Consider the following 25,142-nt stretch of genomic DNA (forward strand, 5'->3'; position numbering starts at 1 on the left):
TGTCCCGAAAGTAGGGGAAAAAAGCATACAGCTTCAAAGCTATTGCCTGTATGTATCTATCCATGTAATTGTCAGAAGTTGAGATCAGCTCTTAAACTGAGCTGGCTACAATTCATTTGAGTTAAGAAGAATTCCAGACAAGTGAGTCTGATAAAAATAAAAATAGATTTTTATATCTACCTAATGGCTTGAAAAGATGTAAAAATATATATTTATTTTTTTATCAGATTCACTTGTTTAGATTTTTTTCTTAACATTCAAATGAATTGCATCTACTTGAGGGCTTGAACAGGGACACAGTGGCTCTGTGGCTGAGCTTATCAATCAAAAAGGTCAGCAGTTCAGGGGTTTGAATCCCTAGCACTGCATAACGGAGTGAGCTCCTGTTCCTTGTCCCAGCTTCTTCCAGCCTAGCAGTTCCAAAGCATGTAAAAATGCAAGTAGAACATCAGGAACCACCTTTGGTGGGAAGGTAACAGTGTTCCGTAAGCCTTCGGCATTTAGTCATGCCGGCCACATGACTATGTAGATGTCTTCGGACAACGCTGGCTCTTCGGCTTTGAAACGGAGATGAACACTGCCCCCTAGAACGACTAGCACATATGTGCAAGGGGAACATTTACCTTTACGGGCGTGAACCTTTGGATTGAAGCATCATGCCACATATCTTTGCTGAGATGTTAGATGTTCACAAACACACCTCTTTTCTCCTCTCTTTTTCCCTGACAGATTCTCTTAACGTGGCGGAGGAAAAAATGATTTGTTGGTTTTTAATAAGAACCTATGAGACTGGTAATGATTATGGAATTAGGCACTAGGACCTGCAAAACCCAGGTTCTGGTCTCACAACCTTAGGAATAAATAATTGGGAGTTAATAATTTAGGACCCATCATTCTCAGTCTACGTCATAACACTGGCAGAGCAATAACCTCGGAGAAAAAGGTTATATGAACCACTGTAGAATAAATCTAAGAACTGAAGATACACACATTTCTACATCAGTGGGTTTGACAGAACTTGAAGCTTAATAAGCAAAATAAAATGTGGCAGAAAACAAAGGAGACAACTAGCCTGAGCTTCAGGGCGGGGTCAAATGCATCATCAGTCTGGCACACCTGAAAGAGACAAAAGTCAAGTCCCCCTTTCGGTCCATTGACTCTGATCTGGCACCAATTTGGCTTGATCATTAGTAGATCAGATTCTTGTATGTAGGTTGCATGGAATAAACCCACAGTGCTCCTGGTTTCTTGCCTCTGATGAAAACCTATATCTATGCTTACTTCTAATATCTAATCCTGACTTTAATTTCAGGTCCTCCATCTAAATAGAAAGTGTCTCTTTAAATAGAAGTGCCATTGCAGCCTCCTTGGTAGAGAAAAGTCATTTAGTAATGAAGTTGTCATCTTTTCAATAGCACTTGAACATTTGTTTTAATTTACGAAGGCCTTTAAAAGAAATACATTGTGTCTATTTTACTTTAATGAAACAGGATCCCCCCCCCCCCCCTTATGCTTTGCATTTCTTTGTTAACAACCCCTGCTGTTGTTAATGTGCTTTTGCTTTATGTATCTGAATGATTGTTGTTTTGAACCATTGGCTTTAATTATTAGTACCACTGTTGTTTTATTTTACATGTTTGCAATAAGTAAACATTAAAAACCCCAAAACCAACAATAGCAGGAAAACACAAAACTGCCTGGTCACATTTGTAATTTATAGTTTTAGTAACTTAAACAAATACATAGATAGTATGATATTTGACAGATAGATAGATAGATAGATGATAGATAGATGATAGATAGATAGATAGATAGATAGATAGATAGATAGATAGATAGATAGATAGATAGATAGATAGACAGACAGATAGATTGATTTATTTGCACCAATATGGATGGGGTTGGGTTTATTGTGGGGGAGGGAGTAACATTTAGGAGTATAGAACAGTTCAGTCTAACAAAATTTTGTTCCATGCAGAAAGAATCAGGAAGGTGATGGCATCTGTTCAAACTGCTATTTCCCTAATGTCTAAAAGGTCTACTCAGTTCATTTTTCTTCTGTTCTGCAAAGGTCACAATTTTTCCAACTGAAAATAAACTTTCGTGTTTTGCCTGTTCTGTAAGATCCTTCTATGACCTCATTTGCCAGAAGCGTTTCTAAATGCTCTTCTCCCTCTGGTTTGAATTCTCAGTTTCTAGAAGACTATGATTTCCTGTGTCAAAAATTGTATTAATCTCTTTTGTGAAAAGGAGCGAATATAGTATGTTTGTGGGAGGTACTATAGTATATATAATAGTGAGATTTTAATTAGTTTTAATTGCTATTATAGTATCATAAAAAGAAAACAAAGCAAAACAAAGCAGTAGAATCAAATCAAAACAAATTGCAAAAAAGTCAGCGCAAACTATATATACCCCATAAATCCTAAACCAAATATAAGAATGTAATGATAACTGCATATACATAAAATATGCTATGACTCAATTTTAAATAAATTAAATCTTGATCATATTGCTTAATCTTTCTTGACTTTAATAATAAAAAAAAACCCGTTCAAAGTTTGGAAGCTGATACATTTCACCTCTTTAACCTTTCATACCTGGTATACATGCACATTTTCAAGAACCATTTTTTGCCCAAAATCCTGGGATGGTAAATCCAAAGTTCTTGATAAATGGGCATGTCTCTTCCAAGAACCTAATTTATCATAGTAAGAGGATACTAAGGGACACAATCAAAATGTATGTACTAATATATATTCAGACTTCTATCTACCTGCCATCCATCCATCCATCCATTTTATGAAATAAACTTCTTTTAGGATCATGATTCTGTATATTGATTCATTGGACAATATTCTTCAAAAGATCATTTACATTCTCAATTCATAATTTCTTTCACACTATTCATGTTGCATTTTAGTGAAGATTCTTTAATCACAGTAATAAGAGATTCCACCCAACACTAGGAAACTTGCAACATGAAAAGCAGGAAAAAAATAAAATAGGAAAACAGATCATATGTGTCCAGAAGGAGACCATACACAGCATGCATAAGTCCATTTGTGCATCGGGGCCTCTAAATTACAATTTTTCAAGGATTCTCTTCCTCATCCCCAGATATGAAAAATGAAATCATTCCAGACATCAATAATCTTGAATGCACTCACAATTCGTTATTAATAAGCTGTAGCCTACACTGGACAATGATACTGCATTTCTCGAGCATTGCAGATCCGTACTAACATACAGTTCGCTGCTGAACCTGAATTCTTACAAGCAACAGAAAAGAACAGGTCAATAATACCAACATGGGAGCCAGTTCCTCAATAAACTAGATATCTTTTTTGCAACAAACTAGATATCTACTCATATCTAGACTAAGACCATTAGTTCAGGACCCATAAAAGCTATACGCAAGACTAGAAGCACCTTCACAAGCTCTTCCTCCAATATGATATATGCCAGGGTCGACAAACCTTCTCGGCATCAAGTGTCAAAACCAGAACGCACACACGCTGCCCGGTGTGTGTGCTGGAAACTGGAAGAGCAGCTGCCTGGTGTGCGTGTGTGCCCCGGCCAGTTGCTCTTCCGGGTTCGGGCATGCATGCCGGCCAGCTAGTCTTCATGCATGTGGGAGCGCCAGAACCTGAAAGAGCATTTGCCTGGTGTGCATGTGCTTGCCAGCCAGTTGCTTTTTGGTGGGGTCCGCCGTGCACATGTGCGCTGGCCAGTTGGTCTTTGCGTATGTGGGAGCACTGGAAACTGGAAGAGCAGCTGCCTGGTGTGCATGTGTGTGCTGGCCAGATGGTCTTCTTGTTTCTGGCGGTCCTGTGTGTGCAGAAACCAGCTGGCTGGCACGCATGCACATGCCAGAACCCAGAAGAGCAGCTGGTGATGGTGTGTGTGCTCAAAGCGAGAGCTCTGTGTCCCACCTCTGGCACACATGTCATATGTTTGCCACCACAGATATATCCCATCATCTTCCAGTAATGATCCTCTTACATTCTACAGAGGATAAACAGGCGAAACTTTGCATAAAATAATTAACATATACAAGATTGACATCAGGAACTCAAAAGAAGGACACCATCACATCAGAGCACTTCAACCTCTCAGGACTCAAAGTGATTTCAGGAAATGGGACTTTAACAATAGAACATCTACATGTTTCTGGCTATCTCAGAAGGGCTTAACAAACACAATTGATTTTAATACATTGCAATTGCTAATTAGTAAAATATTTGTAATCTGTCTCACGTGTAACCTTCATCTGCATAAGTAGCCTATCTTTCTTCCTCCTCTACCTTTCCTCTTCTTAAATCTTACCACTCTGTGAATCCAATTAAGATGTGGCATATGCTTTCTACCAGGGACGTGCGGTCAGAGGAGGCAGAGCCTCACCGCTCTCATCATGAAAAGAAAAGAAAAAGGGAAAAGGGAAAAGGCACACGTGGTCCGATTCCCTGCCTTCCTGAGTCAACATGAAGGGGATCGCGGAGCCTCCTGCACACATGGTCCCATTCCCTGCCTTCCTGATGACGTCACCAGCCTCACCAGTCATAAACCTCACCGCACGTCACTGCTTTCTACGTATAAAGTGTGTTAGTCAGAAAAAGCATTTATCAGACTTCTGATTATTATTATTATTTTTCCCATCATAGATGAACACAACTTATTTCCTAAACGGCCTGCTGCAAGTTTCCACAGAACAGGAAATATTTTCTGGTGTTCTGGATATGACCTGGCCAGAGGTGGGTATTTAGCAGGTTCTGACCAGTTCTGGAGAACTGGTAGCAGAAATTTTGAGTAGTTCGGAGAACTGGTAAATACCACCTCTACCTGGCCATGTGCCCATCTATTCTCTGCCTCCCGAGTCCCAGCTGATCGGGAAGGAATGGGGATTTTGCAGTAACCTTCTCCTGGAGTGGGGAGGGAATGGAGATTTTACAGTATCCTTCCCCTGCCACGCCCATCAAGCCACGCCCACCAAGCCAAACCATGCCCATCAAGCCACACCCACAGAACTGGTAGTTAAAAAAAATTGAATCCCACCACCGGAACTGACCTTGCAGTAGGCTTGTTAATTGTATCTCAAACATCACAAACTACTTTATTTTCCACAACAGATCTGACTTCACTATTTAACAATTTTTGTTTGGGAAAAAACAAAACAGGACTTTCTGGATTTTCATATTATAATTCTGGCAGAAGACACTGCACATTCCTTACTGCAGCCTTATGAGATTAGAAACAAATCTGACTGTATTTTTTTTTTAAATGAGTCTTTTATGACGCAATGTGTATTTAAATTTGTATATTAAATGTTGCAAACCAGAAAACGAGTTTCAGGACCTCTTTGTGCCATGAAAAGAAAGCAAACCAAAAATCTACCTTACATTATTTTAGGCCTCAGAATTGGGTAACAAACGTCAAGACCGTTTAGCTGGAATTGGGTCTGTTCAGTGCCAGAAGTTTCCAGAAGCACTAATATTTGCTGAGTTTTATTGCGCAAACTGAATATATTGTACGGTTGCATCCATTGATGTATCCATCGGACTTCTTTCAGTAATTTATTTATTTGTTCGATTTTTATAGCTGCCCATCTCAGTCAATGATTCTGAGGCAATTTGCAATTCATTATGTATCTCCTACATCACCAGCCTGAATTGTTTATATTATTTTTGGCTTGGAATTGTTATAGTGGACCCATTGCCCTTCATTCCCTCCCTTTAAATTAATTTTTGTATCCAAACAGACATCTTTAAAACTCAATAAATATATTTTAAACAATTTAATGTAGTTTTGTGATACTTCCTCAGGTTGGTTGTTCAACTCCTTCAGGAGTTAGGTAACGTAATCAGAGCAAGTGAGGGCGGGATTTGCTGTGTGCTTCACTAATATTGAAGCCAGTATTTTGGAACCAAAGGGGGGGGGGGATATTTCTAGACCTGGAGTACATCAACCTGATAAAATCACTATAGAAATGTCTACATTCTGTTGCCAACACTCATTTCTGATTTCAACATTTATCCATTCGCTTGGCAAAACCTTAAAAGGGAAGGCAGGAAAGCTAATGCTTTTTAGGAAACTAAATAACTAAGTAAAGGGATTTCTGGCAATGCTGTTAAATTTTGTATAATGTTTATATCTCATGGTTTGAAAGGAAAATGAGGCTGGTCCAAGCATCTAGGTATTATTTCAAAGGGAGAAAGAGAAAGAGAGAGACATCTACATGCCATAAAAATGTCATCGCGCACATGCTGCTCCAATGTATTCATTAAAAAACATTACTTGGAGCATTTCCCATGCTATTCCATTCCCGGCTGGCATAATTTTACTCTGGTGGCATATCTGATTAAAAACAACCACAATAAACAAGAATACATGCAGATTACTCAGCATAAACAATTATTTCCCTTTCTCTTTTGCTCTCCTCCCCCCCTGTGTTTGAGAAGACTAACTGATAAATTACGATTGCAGGTGGCTTTAGCTCACTGAACCTTTCCAAGGAAATAGGAAACACACAACAGAGCGGTCAAAGATCAAATAGGCAAAATAAAAATGAATAAAAATGAACAATCACTTACTTTCTTCCATTGCTACAATGGTTATATTATGCCATGTGCTAGTTTCTCTGTCCAGCGGTGTGGCCAATGTTATCTTTCCATCTTGAGTATTAATGTTGAATTGTCTCTCAAGGTCAGTGTTCCGATCGATGGAAAACCTAGGGAATAAAGGTCCTTATTCAATTATTCACTTAAATATTTTTTTGCCTGATCTGAATAGCACTTGCTCTCATAAACTGACAAATCCGTGTTTGGTTGAATAGCAGCTTTGTAGCCTCCGTGGATTCACTGGCTCAATAATGGTATAATTCATAAGGCCCAATAAATAAATAAATAAAGATGGACTGAGGATCAGGGAGCAGAATTATAGTCCACTGAGTAATTAGCTGCATGCTCTCAGCGTGAAGGTTAGGAGCCATCACTAAGATCAGTCGGTAGCAATCTTTCAAAAACTACTGCGAATCAAGAGTTAATTAGATGATCCATCACTTTTATTGGACAACTCTTGTTGTATTTCATCGTCACTGCTGATAATTCTGTCAATACATTAAGAAGGAAGGTTGTTTTCTACATGTCTGTGTGTTTCAAAGATGCAGCAAGCACTCCAACAAAAATGACTTTACAGTAATTAGGCAAATATGTCATCTCTGTATGCTGCAAACCAATTCTGAAGACAATAGCTGGTTTTTGGTTTTTTTAAAAAAAGCATCTTTTCACGGGTAAAATACTTTTAAAAATGACCGTTTGATGAACTCATCTCATTGGTGTCTCACAAAACAACTTTGATCTGATAGCAGAGCAAAGGAGAAGGTACAGGTGCATTATGCAGCCTAAACACAAGAAAGCCAATTTGACAAAGCAAGAAATCTCAGTAGTAAATTGTTCAAACGGTGCATTAAACAAAATGGTGACTTAGAACGCTCTGAAAATTCTTCAAGAAAGCTTTTATGCTGGTCCATTTTTATGGAATTGTTTTATTAATGCATTACTTGTAAAAGAAACCAAACTGGGAAATTAAACTTTCAGATTTTTGACAGGCCATGCAGAGAGCGAAAGAGAAAGCAAGAAAAAAAAAAGGACTGGAGGAAAAAAAATGATACAGTACCAGCAACCACAGTTTTTTATGATTCTACTAAATCCTTATGGAGAATTTAAATACAGAAGCATATTTAGTATCATTCTAAAGCGTGACATTCTCCAAACATCACACTAATTCATTTACATCTATCCAGTATTCTTCCGTACCGTGCAGCTATTAATTAGTATTAGCTATCTCATACCGCAACTCAGGCTGTTGAGTACATGAGGAATTGTTAGAAAGTTTTTCTCTCCAAATTTTGTTCTGACCTGATTTGGATCTGATTTGAACCAGATTTGAGAAAAGGAATTGCATCGCAAGTTGGTTATATGTTGGTTACATTTTGTCATGCATAACTTCAAGGAAAAAGACGAAAAGGAGCAATTGTAAATGTACCATGCCCCCATAACTAAATACCATGCTGGATAAAATCCACAATTCATCCTGTAACATTGTAAAATTAGGGTATAAAATATGGAGCTTCAAGGCAGTAGGAGCCAATAATGATGATGAAGGAGGAGGAGGATGACGAGATAGAGGAAGGGAGGAGGAGGAGGAAATATCTCAAGAAGGTACTTGGTTGATACCAAGGATGCTGGCAGCAACTTGTATCAACCATTAGCACCAGCCAATGACATTTGTGATGCATTTTTGAATGTTTAGTTGACTATTTAACAATTTTTGTTTGAAAAAAAACAGGATTTTCTGGATTTTCATGTTATAATTCTGCCAGAAGACATTGAACATTCCTTACTGCAGCCTTATGAGGTTAGAAACGAATCTGACTGTATTTTTTTTAAAAAAATGAGTCTTTTATGACACAAACTATACTGTTTTTAAATTTGTATATAAAATGAGTTTCAGATTTAATTAAGAAAGTAATAATAATAATAATAATAATAATAATAATAATAATAATAATAATAATAATATCTGAATGTGTAAATTCATAAGAATTAATTAATTAATTTAAATGGTTTCACAGCATTTCAAGAAAAATAGTGTTTTAGTGCTTTTAAACCTTAGGTGATCTGACTGTAAAATGTAATTTGAGAGGGGATTCATTTAACAAAAATGGAGGGAGACATAAAAAGTGTTGCAACCATAAACTGCCTCTTCTACTACAGAAATATTCCATTGCTGGAGGTTTTCAAGAGAAGAGTGGAGAACCATTTGTCCAGGATAGAATAAGGACTCCTGTCCTGGGCAGGGAGCTGGACTAAAAGACCTCCAAGGTCCCTTCCATCCCTATGTTTCTAAAGAAAACATATGGTCCGATATTTGGATTAAATTGTCGATTTATGAACCACCAGAAGCTCTTTTAAATTACTGGGTAGACCCTTATGCAAAATAGCTTGGGTCAACAGTAGCAATGTTATGCCAGGCAGTCAGAAGAAGTAGACATGAAAGAAGGAAGGTCTTGCCTTTCTTCTTGCACAGATTGCTGTACAAATAGCAGCAATCTGCACAGAGATCAAATGTTGGCATGAGTCTTGGGTAACTCAGCCAACAGCTTCCATAATAATTCAAGAGAGAGATAACCAGGGCATGAACCAACTGCTTAGCCATCTTGGTGGTAAGGAACTGATGGATCCTTTAAATATTCACGAAATGGAAATTAGTACTTTTTTAAAAAAAAATGTAATACTTTAAAAGAAACCTGTAGCTGAAGCCTTGAACCAAAAGAATAAAGAAAAGTGGAGGAAAGGAGATGATATAACCAAGATGGACTACAATAATTGCCTGTCTTCTGTTTGCTTCCATCGTCCCATTTAAGGCCATCCAATCAGACCTTTTGCTTAGACGTTGAAAAGAGATGCCTAGGCCAAACCATTCAGAGCAGTGACAAAAGAATAAACCTGAAAACCATCAATATAGATGCAATAATTGAAATGAGAAATGAAATTAAGGAGCCTGGAAGAAAGGTTTATAGCAGGGGTCGGCAACCTGTGGCTCTGGAGCCACATGTGGCTCTTTCCCTCTGCTGCGGCTCCCTGCGGCTCAAAATATGTGTCACAACCACCAATGTGTGATACCCGCCGGCACATTATTTATTGAGCTTTTTGACCCCCAACCATGGGTAAATCCAAGAAAAGAAAAGTTTCAGAAGAAAACAGAACATTTAACTCAACTACACATGCTAGTTCTGTGGCCACTGTGGAAATAGTCAGTCACAGGAAGGGTTTTGTGGCCCCCCAGTGATTTCTTTTCTGTGGGAAACGCGTCCAGATGGCTCTTTGAGTGTTTAAATTTGCTGGTTTATAGATAAAACCACAAGGGTCACAATAGTGAACCCAAGGAATCCCCACGGGTAATGGAAAAGATAAAAAGATCAAACTATTTCAAGAAATCAGAAATGCCCAATGCAATAACAAAGCACCACCCTACGTCTTATGATTCCTGAGCTATCCATAGGATATGGGCATTGTCTTGAATGTCCTGTAAGGAGTGATGGATGGATGATATTTCCAAATATTCATGAAACTGTGATTGGATTGTTAAGTATACCAGTTAAACTGCTAGCTTTCTGAAGACAAAACAGAACAGGATTATCTTCTGCTCACTGTTCAGTTCAATTTAAGCCCCATCAGATGGATTTTGGAATTATTAAAGAATGCATATTTAGAAAGATCACAGGAACAAATGAACATTAAATAGGCAATTCTTCCATTAAAATGATGAACTCCAATTTAGATCTGGAGCAAAAAGTCATATTTCCAATCAATTTTATTTAGTATCATAAAGAAACCCTTCCCTGGGCAAATTTTGACTTATAATCCCCGTAACTCTTTAAACAGAAACAAAACTGGGGATTTGTGAAATTTTCTGCATTGATTTTCAACAAACTCTTCATGAGATCAAAATGTATTAAAAAGGTAGATTTTTTGGGGGGGGAGAAACAGGATGCCAGGAAGAAAAAAAAACCTTTTTTCCTCTGATTTCAGACCAATATACATCACATACAACAGTTTTGGTAATTATATGATAGTATTATTCTTTTTTGAGGGACACGGTGTCTCAGTGGCTAAGATGCTGAGCTTGTCGATCAGAAAGGTTGGCAGTTCGGTGGTTCAAATCCCTACTGCCACGAAATGGAGTGAGCTCCCATTACTTGTCCCAGCTTTTGCCAACCAAAACCAACCCTAAAACAAATAAAAATGCAAGTAGAAAAATAGCCACCACCTTTGGTGGGAAGGTAACAGCATTCCGTGCACCTTAAGTGTTGAGTCATGCTGGCCACATGACCACGGAGACGTCTTCGGAAACTGCTGGCTCTTTGGCTTTGAAACAGAATGAGCACTGCCCCCTAGAGTTGGGAACAACTAGCACATATGTGCTAGGGGAACTTTTACCTTGATTTTTACTATTTTTTTTAATGAGGATATTGTCAAAAATCTAAGCAACATACAAAGGAACATTTTAATCAACTGGATAAAAGGGGGATGGAAAGAATAGCTTACTAATTAACACCTTTTGAAATTGCTTCAGTAGTGCCAGAGTTTATTGAGTAGTGGTGGCTGGTTGTGAAAACTGAGTTTGGAGGGAGTAGGTGGTGACTGAGACATATTTCTTCAATTGATGGTTGAGAAATATGGATTTGAATGTAACTCTACCTCCTTGCCTTTTTATTCCTTTCCACCAAAATGCTGTTTTGTATTGATGCAAATTAAAGCTTGACAACCAAATCTGAACCTTCCCAGCCTTTCAGACTTTTCCTGCTGAGACATGAATCACAATATTGATACTGTAAATCACTGTATCTCAGCATTGCCAACCAGAGAGGGCATGCTACTAGGTGACTGAGATAAACAGCTACAGCTGGGGAAGGCATAAAATATTTTATCTGGGGTTTTAAAGCCTGCTGTGTATTAAGAAAATGATTTACTTTTGCTAAAGATGAAATACCCTTCTAGACTCTATGCGTGTGTGTGTGTGTGTGTGTGTATGGGATTGTGTACATATGCATACACAAGTATTCTTTCTTAAAGAAGAAGAATGCCGAATGGAGAAAGATCCAAGAACCATTAGCCACCAAAGTTTTGAATGAAACCAAACACAAGTTTGGAAAATATCCCCCTTTGAATTGGAAGGTATAATATTAAAAACAAAACAAACCACCATGGAGAATATATGTCTATGGAGATTCTCAGTCATCCAGGTCATGGTTATCCCAAAGATGCTTTTTTATAAAAAAAAACCTAGATTGAAGATAGACATTTTGTATATCTATTTCCAATCTAGAATACGGTCCATTCAACAGTCCCAAGAAGGCTCCACACCTATTTGCACCACTCAGGTGACCTTGATGACACAGATAAATCTCCAGGTGACCTTAATGACTTGCTAAAGAATACAAATGTCCAGCTGTCTGCAAGGAGTACAAATCCTTCCATGACCCACCATCCAGTCAGAGCCAAAGAAGCTTCTTGGACGAGAAGCAAAACATCTTCAAAGAAAAAAAAAAACCAGAAAGTCCAGTTGCCTCTTCAAAAAGCATATTTGGGATGGAGAATATAATATTTCAAAAAATAAAAAATAAACTAATTGACATGAACCTATGGCTTTAATGTGTGAATTAGGGCTTGGTTCTTTTCCTTACATGACACCCTTCTCCAGCTGTTCACACATCACTAAACTATGCAGTTCATCACAACTCCTCTCAGCTACAAACTACATTTTTAAATGGACTGTATATGTTTGAGTTTAGAATGATTTTGAATAAAACGATGCCAACATGCCTATAATTCGTACCGTTTTAGTGAGGTACTTGGTGCTGTCTGAGACTGCTTAAGTTCTTACAGATGTTTCATTAACCAAACCAGGTAACATTATCAGCGCTAGTGTAGCTATTTTAGGCCCAGAAAACACCAAGGACCCCTCATTTCAACCCTCAGCTGCAATTATTTTCCTTTATTGGTACATTTCAGTATTGTCAAGTGCCAGGGAAATAGGGAGATTCAGTTGGTTCAAATGAGTATAAAGATTTATTGTAAACTTAAGTTCTCTACAAGAATCTGAACTACTTATGGTCAAAGTAAATTAAGGGGAGTTAAAAATACAAAGGAATTCAGGATGGGCTGGACTTAGATCGCTTATGGGCATGAAGGGACTCATGATTGATGATGTGTTTGACCCCTTCCTTGGGCTCAGGCTGGTCATCAGTGTGCAGCAGCTGCCAAAAAAGCCAACACAGTTCTAGGCTGCATAAACAGGAATAGAATCAAGATCACGTGAAATGTTAATACCACTTTATAATGCCTTGGTAAGGCCACACTTGGAATACAGTGTCCAGTTTTGGTTGCCACGATGTAAAAAAGATGTGGAGACTCTAGAAAGAGTGCAGAGAAGAGCAACAAAGAGGATTAGGGGACTGGAGGCTAAAACATATGAAGAACGGTTGCAGGAACTGGGTCAGAGGTGGGTTGCTCCCGGTTTGGCCTGGATCAGGCAAACCGGTAGTAGTGGAGGGAGGCTCCACCTACCCACCCAGACACTTCTGCGCATGTGCAGAAGTGTCATGCATGAGCACCTGAACTGGTAGTAAAAAAATTGGCAACCCACCACTGAAACTGGGTATGTCTAATTTAATGAAAAGAAGGACTAGGCGTGACATGACAGCAGTGTTCCAATATATCAGGGGCTGCCACAAAGAAGAGGGAGTCAAACTATTCTCCAAAGTACCTGAGCAATGGGTGGAAACTAATCAAGGAGAAAAGTAACTTAGAAATAAAGATAAATTTCCTGACAGTTAGAACAATTAATCAATAGAACAACTTGCCTCCAGATGTTGTGAATGCCCCAACACTGGACATTTTTAAGAAGATGTTGGATATCCATTTGTCAGAAGTGGTGTAGGGTTTCCTGCCTAAGCAGGGGGTTGGACTAGAAGATCTTCAGGGTCCCTTCCAATTTTGTTATTCTAAGTATTTAGCCAACTTTGAGATTCTAATATGTCCACTCTTTGGTTACCCTGGTTCTTTTTGCTGCATGGAGATTTGGATCATCTTTCCAAAAAGACACTTCATATCCCAATTGTATCTGTCCTCAGGACTGTAAAATTTGGACAATGAATTTCAAGCACTGAACCTCCATAGCTCGCTTCATAAAAGAAAGCTAGAAATGACTAGAATATTTTGTTCACTTAAATGTCAGCACAGGAGAGAACTAACTCCTGAGATTTCTTTATTTTCAGCAGGGGATTTATGTAAAGCGTTTAGGGAGAACTATCAAACAGGAAAAAAAAAAGCCACATGAAAATAGACATATTGATGAATGAATTGAAGGAACTAGAATTAAAACCAAAACAGAAGCCACTTTGGATTTTGACAAAAAGCTGGAAATGTTTAGTAAACAACTGTGTAAACAACGGGACTTAATGGATGGGATCAGACCAACGTGTTGCAAAGATGAAGTGTTGCAAAATATATATATATAGAAAAAGGTAGCTGCAATTTCTTGATGTATAGCTTCCTGCAATAACACCAGCGGAACTGCAAAAAACTATGCTGCTCAAAACATCATATATTTTAAAAAGACACTTGGTACATATATTTAAGAAAATACGTAGATGCTGGCAGCAACCCGCGGCAACCATTAGCACCAGCCAATGGTATCTGTGACACATTTGTAAATGTTCAGTTGACTGAGTTACATGTTTAATGAATAAAAGAGATAATAATTAAAATTTACTCTTATTCTTTTTTGCAAATACTAAACCAGCATCTTATCTAGTTTACTACCTTTTGCAAAATATTTTTTTTAATGATGATGATGATGATGAAAATAATTATTATTATTATTATTGTCATTCACACAGTCAGCCAGATGTTTAGATTCCTTTTTTAAATTCATCTTTCAAGTCTTTATGATGATGATGCACACAACAATGTGAAATTCTTCAACGATGTATCTTGAGATAAAACTCTGCCTCCATTTTTCCATTTTTCTTACGACCTATTATGAGTATCACTACAGGGATATAATGCATAGTGAATAGTCATCAGGTTGTTGTTGTTGTTGTTTTTCAATCCAAATAGTCCATTTCAGCTTGTGTCCAGTTAATAATTCCACCACTGTTTTGTATTGTACATCCATATAGCTTGGATGTTATTTCTGACATTCATTTTTGTCTTTAGCAATTTTCTCCCTCTTGATGTACTCAAAGATGGTGTTCTTAGCTAATCACGTTTTTGACTTGCCCGTGCTTGATATTATCCAGCTATGAAATGTCCAGATAATTGTAGGTTTCGTCCGGATGGCGCCTGATGGTTTGCTTATATGACAATTCAATTCCATTAGTGTTTGTGATTTTATACCAATTTATTGCTAATATAGCAAATTTCTCTAGACCAAATTCCATGGCTGAATCTGTGCTAAAAATTCTTGTGGTGCTTGTCAAAGACTGGATTTCAATTTTAGATTTTCCCAAACAGCTTCAGATTATTCATATAAAGGAAATGTGAGATTTTATTTGGATTGTTGCTATTGGAGAGCCAACATTTGTTTTCTTCAGAATCACTGAAAGTAGGATCACAGCAAAAAGCAATTACAAATAATAAGGGTGGTAATGAATCACCAGGCAGCTGCCTCCCCTAATGTTGATAAGGACTAATAAAGGCCTTGATTTTTTTTTCCATTCCCAACCAACAATTCTTTCTGCTACTGCTTCCAGTTTAATGTTTTTATTGACACCAGTTGTTTTCAAACTTCTGATGACCCAACTATGCGGCAATGAACCAAATACGTTGGCACAATTGCCTCTGGTTTCACTGAAATAGCTGATTTTAGTTCAGTTGGGTGATTTGTGCCTCACAGCATTCAATTTTTTCCAAGTTATCGCTGTTATTTGTTGTTTTATGATCGCCATAGCTTCAACAACTTTTCCGGTGCTGAGCCAATATTTTGTTTTAATTAGACTTGTGTTGAGAACAGAGTCTATATTTTTTTAAATTTCACATTCTTTAAATTACTTGCATCTGACCTTAATTTCTTTACCTCGGTCTCAGGTTTGATCTTCCACTTTGGGACTGAATATAACTTTGCTTTTAGTTTTTTGAATTTCAATTCCCATTATTGATGTACTGTAGGCAAGTTGATTAGTCTGTTCAATAGATGTTAATTCTTGCAAGCATCTTATTAACACCCGTTATAAATGTCCGGTTGTTTTTGGACATTACTTTCATTGCAGGCAGTCTTTCTATTGGTAGTTCTGCACATAACACATTTTTATGTTTTAAATCTTCTTGTCTGGAGGTCAGTTTACAGTTTGCTACACTGCTGGCCTGTACTGATTATGTTGTTATTACTTTTTCTAAGTTATCATTCATGTAGTTCATATCGGCTGTTTCCTCTATATTTATAATTGTTGTTCCTTCAACTGTTCTACTACTGTTTTGGATCTTTCATTTTCACACACACACACAAACACAAAAATTGGAATCTCTTCCAGTTGTGCATCCCTGAATAATTTATTTCTGGTAATGAACTTCCTTTGATCTGCTAATAATTGCTCAGTGATAATTGATTCTCGATAGAGTTAGATGATCATCATTCTTATTCGTATTTCTACTTAGGATTGCAACAAGAAAGAAGGTAATAAATCAATTTGTTAAATATTATTTTAAATTATACAATAAGCATACTGAACCAAGAGCAGATGGAAAAATATCTAACTATGGTTCAATTTATAAAATTAAATGAACAATATGAAGTTCTCGGTAAATCAGTTATTGAACCTGAAACATCTGTCTTTCAACCGTCTATGACAATCATTTCTATTTTATTTCAGCATATTCTTCTAAGAAAGGAGGGAAAAAAAGAAAAGGGAAAAATAACACACGTCTAGATTTGTCTACTAAAAAGGTTATGAAAGAGATATGATTTACAATAGGAAAATGTACATTACACATTATGGTATGTTTCATGTAAAATCTCTTTAGAAGGAAAGTTGCATACAACTTTTTTAGGGGGAGGGGTCAAGCACATCATTAGTTTAGAATCACTTTTCATTCACAATAGAGCTAAGTTCAGCCCCATTTGAATTCCAGTAGGAATTCTACCAATAATTTACCTTGACTGTTAGTAGTTCAGATTCTTGTTTAAGAATAGTTGGTGTCTGTATTCATTTTGGAACCAACTCAGGCTCCTGTTTTTTTGTGCTTGACAGAACTGAAATTAAAGCATTGGATTGCTCAGAGACCACAGCTCAGCACACAGACATTTAAAACACACACACACACACACACGTAAAGAAATGCAGGCCATAAGCATCATAAACATGAGAAAGGCTGAATCAGTATGTATATCAGGCTGAATCCAGATGAGAAAGGGGAGACACACATGCTACTTTTGCATATTTAATTAAAACATGTGAAACGCCATCATGCATGGTGGATCTTATGGGCCAGGAAATGCTCACAAGGCTTAAATAGGGTTATTGGCACAGAAAGATACAGTATATACTTTCAATAACCAGTCAGGAATTTCTGCCTCCAATTTTTCCCTCTTGTGACTTAATAACTTGAAATTTCTTATCTGATTAACCACCAGCCTTGTATAATCCTATTGCACAGATGGCGGCTTCAAAGAATTTGGTGTAGGCCTGCACTCATGAGGCAAAGAAACATTTCCAAAGCAATTAAAAATGAAGAAGTGCCTAAAGGTGATGGATTTGAGAACTTTTCCTCACAACATTTTCTGATCAGCCTGAATGTTTACGTGTTTTTTTTTAAAAGCACCTTGAAGACCAGCAAATTCAATCTGTGGCATATATTTCCTTAAGCCAGAAAATGTTCTTGGATCAGATGTACTTGATAGACACTATATATAGTTTTTGGATAAGGAGGAAGAGGAAGAGAGAAAAATGGAGTAGGTGGATCTTCACTAGAGTACCCATGGACATTAAATATATATTTTTTTAAAATAAAATATATAAACATTCTTTTAATTATATTTAACATTTAAGCTAACCTGCAAAGCAAAATAGCAGCCTCCAGATCAGTTCTTTTATATCAAAAAGACCCTTGGGTATATTTGTTTTGTTAGACTTATTATTCCCTGCAATCAAAAGTTTCTTGGCAGTTCACAGCATGACCTAAAGAACAATACAATAAAAGACCTACCAGATATCATTTAAATAATTTCTAATGGGAAAAAAAAACAATCTCTCTCATGGCAAAACGAACAAATGGATTACAGTAGCTGCATTTTCTAACAGTAGTAGAGTTGGAAAATGAAGATTATAGGCAGTGGTGAGATTCAAACATTTTTACTACTGGTTCTGTGGGCCTGGCTTGGTGGGCATGGTGTGGCTTGGTGGGGCATGGCTTGGTGGGCATGGCAGGGGAAGGATACTGTAAAATCCCCCTTCCCTCCCAATCAGATGGGACTCAGCAGGCAGATAATAGATGGGAGTGGGGCCAGTCAGAGGTGGTATTTACTGGTTCTTCAAACTACTCAAAGGTTCCACTATCGGTTCTCCAGAACTGGTCAGAACCTGCTGAATACCCACCTCTGATCGTAGGACTGTACATTTCTATTTTATTTGCAAAGGTGCCCTCTAGCTTGGTGGTGGTGGTGGACAGGAGAATAAAATTACTAACAATGGGTGTCCAAGGAGGCTACAAAATATGGAACAACCTGATTCTGGCAGACATCTTTTATGGCAGGTTTTTTTTTTTAATTGTTTGTTCTTAAGTTTTACAGCATGCTCAGCAGTCCAAAAGAAGCTGGGTGTAGGGGAAGGTGTGGCCAAACCTGGGATTGGAGTTAAAAGAGGGATCAGCCTAGAATCCCTACGTAGCCACAAATAGAGTTCACCCTCCGTTGAATCCCATTGACCCTTATCTAACTCAAGGCAGGTGCTAACCCTTAGCTGAGAAGATTCCTGCATAGATACAACTAGCAATAAATCAATACATCAATAAAGTCGACTTTCACATGTAGATCCAGTCTTTTATGCTTGACTCTGGGATTCTAATTATTTTTAAAGTATATTATTCATCTTTTCTTTCATTCCAAGGGAAATCTTTGAAGACCATATCATTTGAAGCTTGCAAAATATTGGGCTTTAATATGTTCTTCTCCTCCCTCACACCCCAAAAGACACAACAGAGAGGATACCGTTAGAAATAGAGACTTTACAAGAATGATGTTTATTCACTCATTGGCTATCAGTTGCCTTCATTTGTTCTGTTGGCTCAATTTAAGGGAACTCAATGGTTTGATGGCATCTGGTTCGACGTGCAAAAAATGAATGTGCACATTTGCACATAATAAGTTCTGTGCACACTCAAAAAAAATAACAAATCAGTTTAGTATCACTTTTTAAAAAATACCAAGAAATGTAAAATGATCTCTCTGGACCTGGAAAGATATCAGACACCAATCAAGCACAGGTATGATAAGGCCACTCAAAAGATTTCTGTAATGCTACACTGGTAAAATTAAAGAAATCAGAATAGTTAAGATGTAGTCATATGGAAAGAGGAACACTGGATGACGTGCATTAACTTAGGTTTATTAGAAAATTTATGAACATAACACTGAGAAATTTTACAGTAGCTGCCTTGAAGTTTATCTGTCTGGTATAGTTAAACAAAGTGGCGCAGTATGCAGAAGTAATTGATGAAAAACATCAATGATTCAGACAAAGAAAAACTTCCTTTTATTTGGAAATCTAGAAAACTCCGGACAGAGTTAATTTAACTTAGGTGTAAAAATGATCTGACTAGATTTAATGTTTAAGTTCTCCATGGGAGAAGTGGAACAAGTCAAACACAAATGGAGATTGGAGATGGTATGTCAGGTATCATGCACTATTGACCCCTTTTGAGCCATGGTGGCGCAGTGGTTAGAGTGCAGTACTGCAGACTACTTCTGCTGACTGCTGGCTGCCTGCAATTTGTCAGTTCAAATCTCACCAGGCTCAAGGTTGACTCAGCCTTCTATCCTTTCGAGGTGGGTCAAATGAGGACCCAAAATTGTTGGGAGCAATATGCTGACTCTGTAAAACGCTTAGAGAGGGCTGTAAATCACTGTAAGTATAAGTCTAGATGCTATTGCTCTTGTTATTGTTCAGCAGGAAGAATTGTGTTAAAGCAGGATTACCGTATAGAGCTTGAAGATCCATCTGGATCGTGGGCGGTCACCTGACCAATCACGGAGTTAATAGCAGCATTTTCATGCACTTCCAGGAGATACGTTGGTGATGAAAAGATTGGGGGTTCGTCAGCATCTTCCACTACAATTTTTAATGTTGCCGTATCCTTAAATGGCCCCATGCTGATGAAACGTGGATCAATGTAGACATTACTTGCTTCCACCTTCAGCGTATATGAATTTTTGGTCTCAAAATCCAAGGGCTGTAAAAGAATGAGAAACACAAAAGCATTTTCTAGATGTTCACAACAGCAAGAACAAGACAATAAGTGACAATACATCTGCTTCTCCTCCATTTCTTGACTTTAGTGCAATCCCTTTTCCCTTTCTTTTCTCGCGGCTGCAAATTTTATGAGTGCTTATTAATGTCACATTTATTTTGTAAGCTTTAGTGAAACCCCACCAAATTGGAGATTTGCTATCTCCATTAAAACATTTTTTTTAAAGAAAACACCACCACATATAAAGGTTTCTCACTTGGAATTTTTTTCTTTTCTTTTTCTTTTGCAATGGAAAGATTTTTTTTTTACTGTTAATGACCTACATTGCATATTAATAACTCAGCTAATTGTCATTCTGTTCACTATAGTTAAGGAGCAAAGAGAGCGAAATGAGCAAGTTTTATGTGGCAGAAGAATTCTATTGTTTGCAGAAATGAGTGGGGGGGAAGACACCGGACTGAAGGTATTGTTCTTTGATTAAGATCAAACAAGACAGAACAATGGAGATCTAGCTATACGGGGAGAGGAACATTCTGGTATACATTTAACTGAAGTTTATAAGAATAGTTGTGTATCATAACCATCAAGAGATTTTTACAATATCCCTCCTGAAGCTTAACTTTCTGGTATAGTTAAACAAAGCAGCATTGGAGAAATGGGCACAGTTTAAAGGTGTTCAACACACATTGAGCTTTGCTTGGGATTTAACACATTGGTATTAGCAAAAATGAAAACATTCACGTTTGAGAGGCTAACTACATTCAGATCCAAATTATAATCATTTCAATTCCAAAAAGGCAAGAACATAATAGTACATATAACAGGAAAGACCTAAATCCCTACGAGTAATAATAACAACAAACCTCTGAGAAAAAAAAAGAAAACACTTTTGTCTTCATGGCATAAGTGAGTTTCAAAATTGCATTTAATGTCCATTTAAACATGGCCCATGTTCTTTTCTCCTGGCTTAAAGAGGCCCCACTATTGGTTTTATGAGACTTTAGAGTTGGTCATTGAGAGCACAACTTGCAAGGAAATTCTTTGGCTGTTAAGTTGAAGCTCAAAGAATTAAGAAGGTGAATATTGTTTTTAATTATTGAGAAACAGATGGAGCACAGCTTTAGAGATTTAAGCAATGTGATCTTTGTTTTCATAGAGGTTTTAGGCTTCTTCTCATTAGAATCACAGGTTTTAGAGAGTTACCTTGAAGGGAAGAGTTGTTAAGTGCATAAATGCACTGAAGATATGAATAATCATGATTATATTGGTGAGTTAGTTAGTCTGTCTCTTCACCTTTCCTCTGGAAACACTAGAGAACAGGTCTCTATTCCTTATTATTATTCTTGGTCATACAGTCAGCCAGATGTTTAGATTGGACTTGGCATTCTCATTTACCAATCAACTTCCTAAGGACATGGGGCAGGCAGAATAGAGTTGTTTGATAGGGTTAAACTGTTCCTAATAAAATTGCCTTTTGCAAGTGATGGATGGTGATTTTGCCAACGCCAATGGGTTTTATTATTATTATTGTTTTGTGCATAAGGATTCCAAGAGACAGTATTGTGAGATGAGAGAGACAGCCCTCACACAATGGCTGGATACAGAAGCTGATGTGCAATTAGGTCAATTGTACATGTTATATGCAAAATGATCTTTGTATCAGGAGTGCCAAGAAAAAGAGAAAAAAAAAAGAGAAGAAAAACCCTCAGATTCACAGCATCTCTATAGAGCAAGAGTGATTGGATATTCATATTTGCAATTTGCCAATCATTTCAATAGGTCTTGGAGAGAAGCACTTCTGATTGGTTTTGCTCATAAATATTTGAAACATGCAGATAAGAAATAATAAGAGTTACAGGACTTTTTTTTTTTTAAAAAAAAAAGAGGCATCACAAATTTTATGACCATCCAAGATTAATATCTACTACAACTTGAAGAACATTGACATGTGCGGCTTCACAACACAACCCTTTGATGCCTCACAATGATTAACATTTCAAATGTACAAATTTGTCACGCTTTCGAAAGATATATAGATTTGCATCACAATGTCCCATCGAACGGAACAAAGAGAAGGGGGAGAGAAACATAGAGAAGCTTAAATCTGCAATGCAAATATAAAGAGCACAAATAAAAATCCCAGAACTCTTTCAGAAAGTCTCCAAAAGCTTAAGTATATATTCATATTTTCATATCTTTTTTAAAAAAAAAATCAGCAGTTTTTGAATCTAGTTCTAATGTAACTTTGCCATTTTTACTAAACATGACAAGCACTTGCCTCTCTGCCAACTCAGAAATTACTAGGTCTTTGTACCAATGAATAGGTTGCTGGAAATCAGCATATACACAATTTGCCAATCACACAACGGTATCATTTGAACCGTTGCAAATTCAGCAGCAGTAAATCATACCAGTCCAAAGCGTTTGTCAGCTTAGTGCTCCAAATGCACGAAGTTATTATTATTTAAAGTATATTTGAAATTAAAAACAATAACAGATATGTGTCTATTATGGTGTGTGTTAGGTGAAGACTATGTGCTTGATTGCAACCAGGGTCTACTATTGAGTGCTGAACACAGTGGAAACTTACAATCTCTAGAATAATCACTCTCCCCAAATCTATATCAGAGGCAAATAGTAGATTTTTTGATACAAAGCAGAGAAAGTTGGGGAAAATATTTAATTTTTGCTTGGGCAGGCTGCTGCTGCAGGGAGGCTGAATGACATTGTTCAAATGGAGTTCATTGAGAGATTAAAACAAAACAAAACATTAAACATATTTCAGGCTTATCTTATGGCCTCCATATGTTTCCCACTTCAAAATGAAAGCTCAACAGTGAAACTAGAAGGGAGAAATCACCGTGATGATTTTGCACTCATGTCAGAAGCACTGAGGCAGTTCCAGGTTGAAAGGATTAACCAATGACATCATTGTTGCCCTGGAGACACCCAACGGGGGGGGGGGGGTCCTTGTCCCCAGCAGGAGCTGGAGTGAAGAATGAAAGCTCAACCCCACCTCATGGCAGCTCTCAGGTCTCAAACACGGACTTGTTAAACTCCTGCCCAGCCTTCCAACCATTTGTGTCACCATCCTCCTAATTATGATAATGATGAATTTTCCATCTATTAAAAAAATACTTTTCACCAAAATACTTTTTGGGGAGAGTCAGGTGCAGAAAATGCCAACTGAACATAATGACGATGGAACACTTTCAGTATTAAAAAGTAAAGGTAAAGACTCCCATCGCACATATGTGGTAGTCGTTCCTGACTCTAGAGGGCGGTGCACATCTCTGTTGTAAAGCCGAAGAGCCAGCACTGTCCAAAGACGTCTCCGTGGTCATGTGGCCGGCATGACTAAATGCCGAAGGTACACACAAAGCTATTACCTTCCCGCCAAAGGTGGTTCCTATTTTTCTACTTGCATTTTTTACGTGCTTTCGAACTGCTAGATTGGCAGAGGCTGGGACAAGTAATGGGAGCTCACTCCATTACGCGGCGCTAGGGAACCAACTTTCTGGTTGACAAGATCAGCGTCTTAGCCACTGAGCCATCACATCCCTTCTTTCTGTATTAGGAAAGAGTAAATTGTTGTTCTGAGGGTTTGTTTTTTTTAAGGGAAATCTGTTGATTATTGTAAAATTGCACTCCCTTACTTTGTGTGAGATCAGGACTAGGGTCCTGCAGTGAAACTAGTTGGATGGACATTGAGAACAAGAGAAGAACATAGGATACAACATACTGGAATTTACAACCACTGGATTTGGTGATGGCTTCAGGAAAATTACTAAAATCTATGTATTTGGGATATGGGATACCTGTGGTTATTGCCTCTCTGTGCACCTGCAAGATAATTAGAAACAATATACCTCAAGTAACAACTTATGGAACAACAAAAAAGGTAGACCTTCCATAAGTGAAACACAGCTCCTTGGAACGACACATGACATATTAATGTAGTTCTATTGGCAACAATATGAAAATTACTCTCTTCTGGGATGTATTTTTGACTTCTCAACTCAATTTACAGTTCTTGGATTTCTTGGTCATCTTCCAAGAAGCTATTAAATAGGTCATATCCTGCTGCTTAGTGGTTTTTTTTTTTTTTTTATCAACAGTGGTAGCTATGAAATCAAATATATTTCTTGAGCTGGTCCATATCTTCTCTGGTCCCCATCCAAAATTGGGCACCTCTGCTTTAAGAACTGCTTTGGGTATTGTCAGAATCCACAAACCCACATTTCTTCCAGTTCCCCTGCCAATTACCTTTCTTAATCTAATAATGCCTTCTTGATTTTGAGAGTCAGGGGTGATCTCAAAGATATCCATTCCATCTCCCTCTATGATGTCATAGGATGACTTCGCATTCTCACCGATGTCCAGGTCATTTGCTTTAATCCTTCCTATCGCTTCGCCAACAGCAATGTCTTCCAAGACTGAGAAATGATACAAACCTGAGAGGAAGAGAGAGGAAGAGAGATTAAAAGAACAACCTGAAGAACAGTAAAACCTTATTACACCACCTATTTTCTTCCTGCTCTCAATTTCTTAAATGTGGCAGTTTAGAATGTAGTCATGTTTTTACAGCTTTCTCGGGCTATATGTCACATCACATACAGTACACTCTGCAACAGGATGACAAATAACTAGGTCTAAGAATGATTCATTTTGCTAGCCCACTTATAACTTATACTGCTAATGCAAAAACATTCTGCTATTTTCAGCAACAAAATGAAAAGGAGAAAGAAAACACACAACTTTCCAGATGTTTTGAAAACTGTCTACCTATTTATAGATCGGCTGCTAAGGATACAAAAGAAGTCTAGCACATATTTCTTTTATTTTTAAATTGTATGGTGCACCAAAGTAAATTCAATTATGGCACGGATGACAGAAACATGGAGTTTGGTGCTTTTAACATGCACAGTTAGAACAAAAAAAGAGAGAGGACGAAACGTCAAAACAGGTTTCAAAGAATGGTATAAAACCAAAGTATAATTGGAAAAAAAGTACTTTTATAATGAAGTTAAGGCAAACCCACATTTAAATATAGCATATTTAGTGGGGCATTTCTAGAAGAATTCTCTGTTTTGTGCGACTGATTTCAGAGATGCA

At 37.5% G+C, this 25,142-nt stretch overlaps 1 protein-coding gene across 4 annotated transcripts in view; it reads right to left on the bottom strand.

The window, feature by feature from the left end:
* CDH8 (cadherin 8) overlaps positions 1-25,142 on the bottom strand; it is a 214,493-nt gene that overhangs the window by 46,272 nt on the left and 143,079 nt on the right. For all 4 annotated transcript variants that reach the window (XM_081963431.1, XM_081963430.1, XM_081963428.1 and 1 more), the window contains 3 exons: positions 24,294-24,481; positions 19,756-20,009; positions 6,591-6,727 (listed from right to left, as the gene is read on the bottom strand). In XM_081963431.1, the coding sequence (XP_081819557.1) occupies positions 6,591-6,727; positions 19,756-20,009; positions 24,294-24,481 (579 nt within the window). The remainder of the gene's footprint in view (positions 1-6,590; positions 6,728-19,755; positions 20,010-24,293; positions 24,482-25,142) is intronic.

Source organism: Natrix helvetica (assembly GCF_964273705.1).
Source record: "Natrix helvetica genome assembly, chromosome: 10".
Lineage (NCBI taxonomy): Eukaryota > Metazoa > Chordata > Lepidosauria > Squamata > Natricidae > Natrix > Natrix helvetica.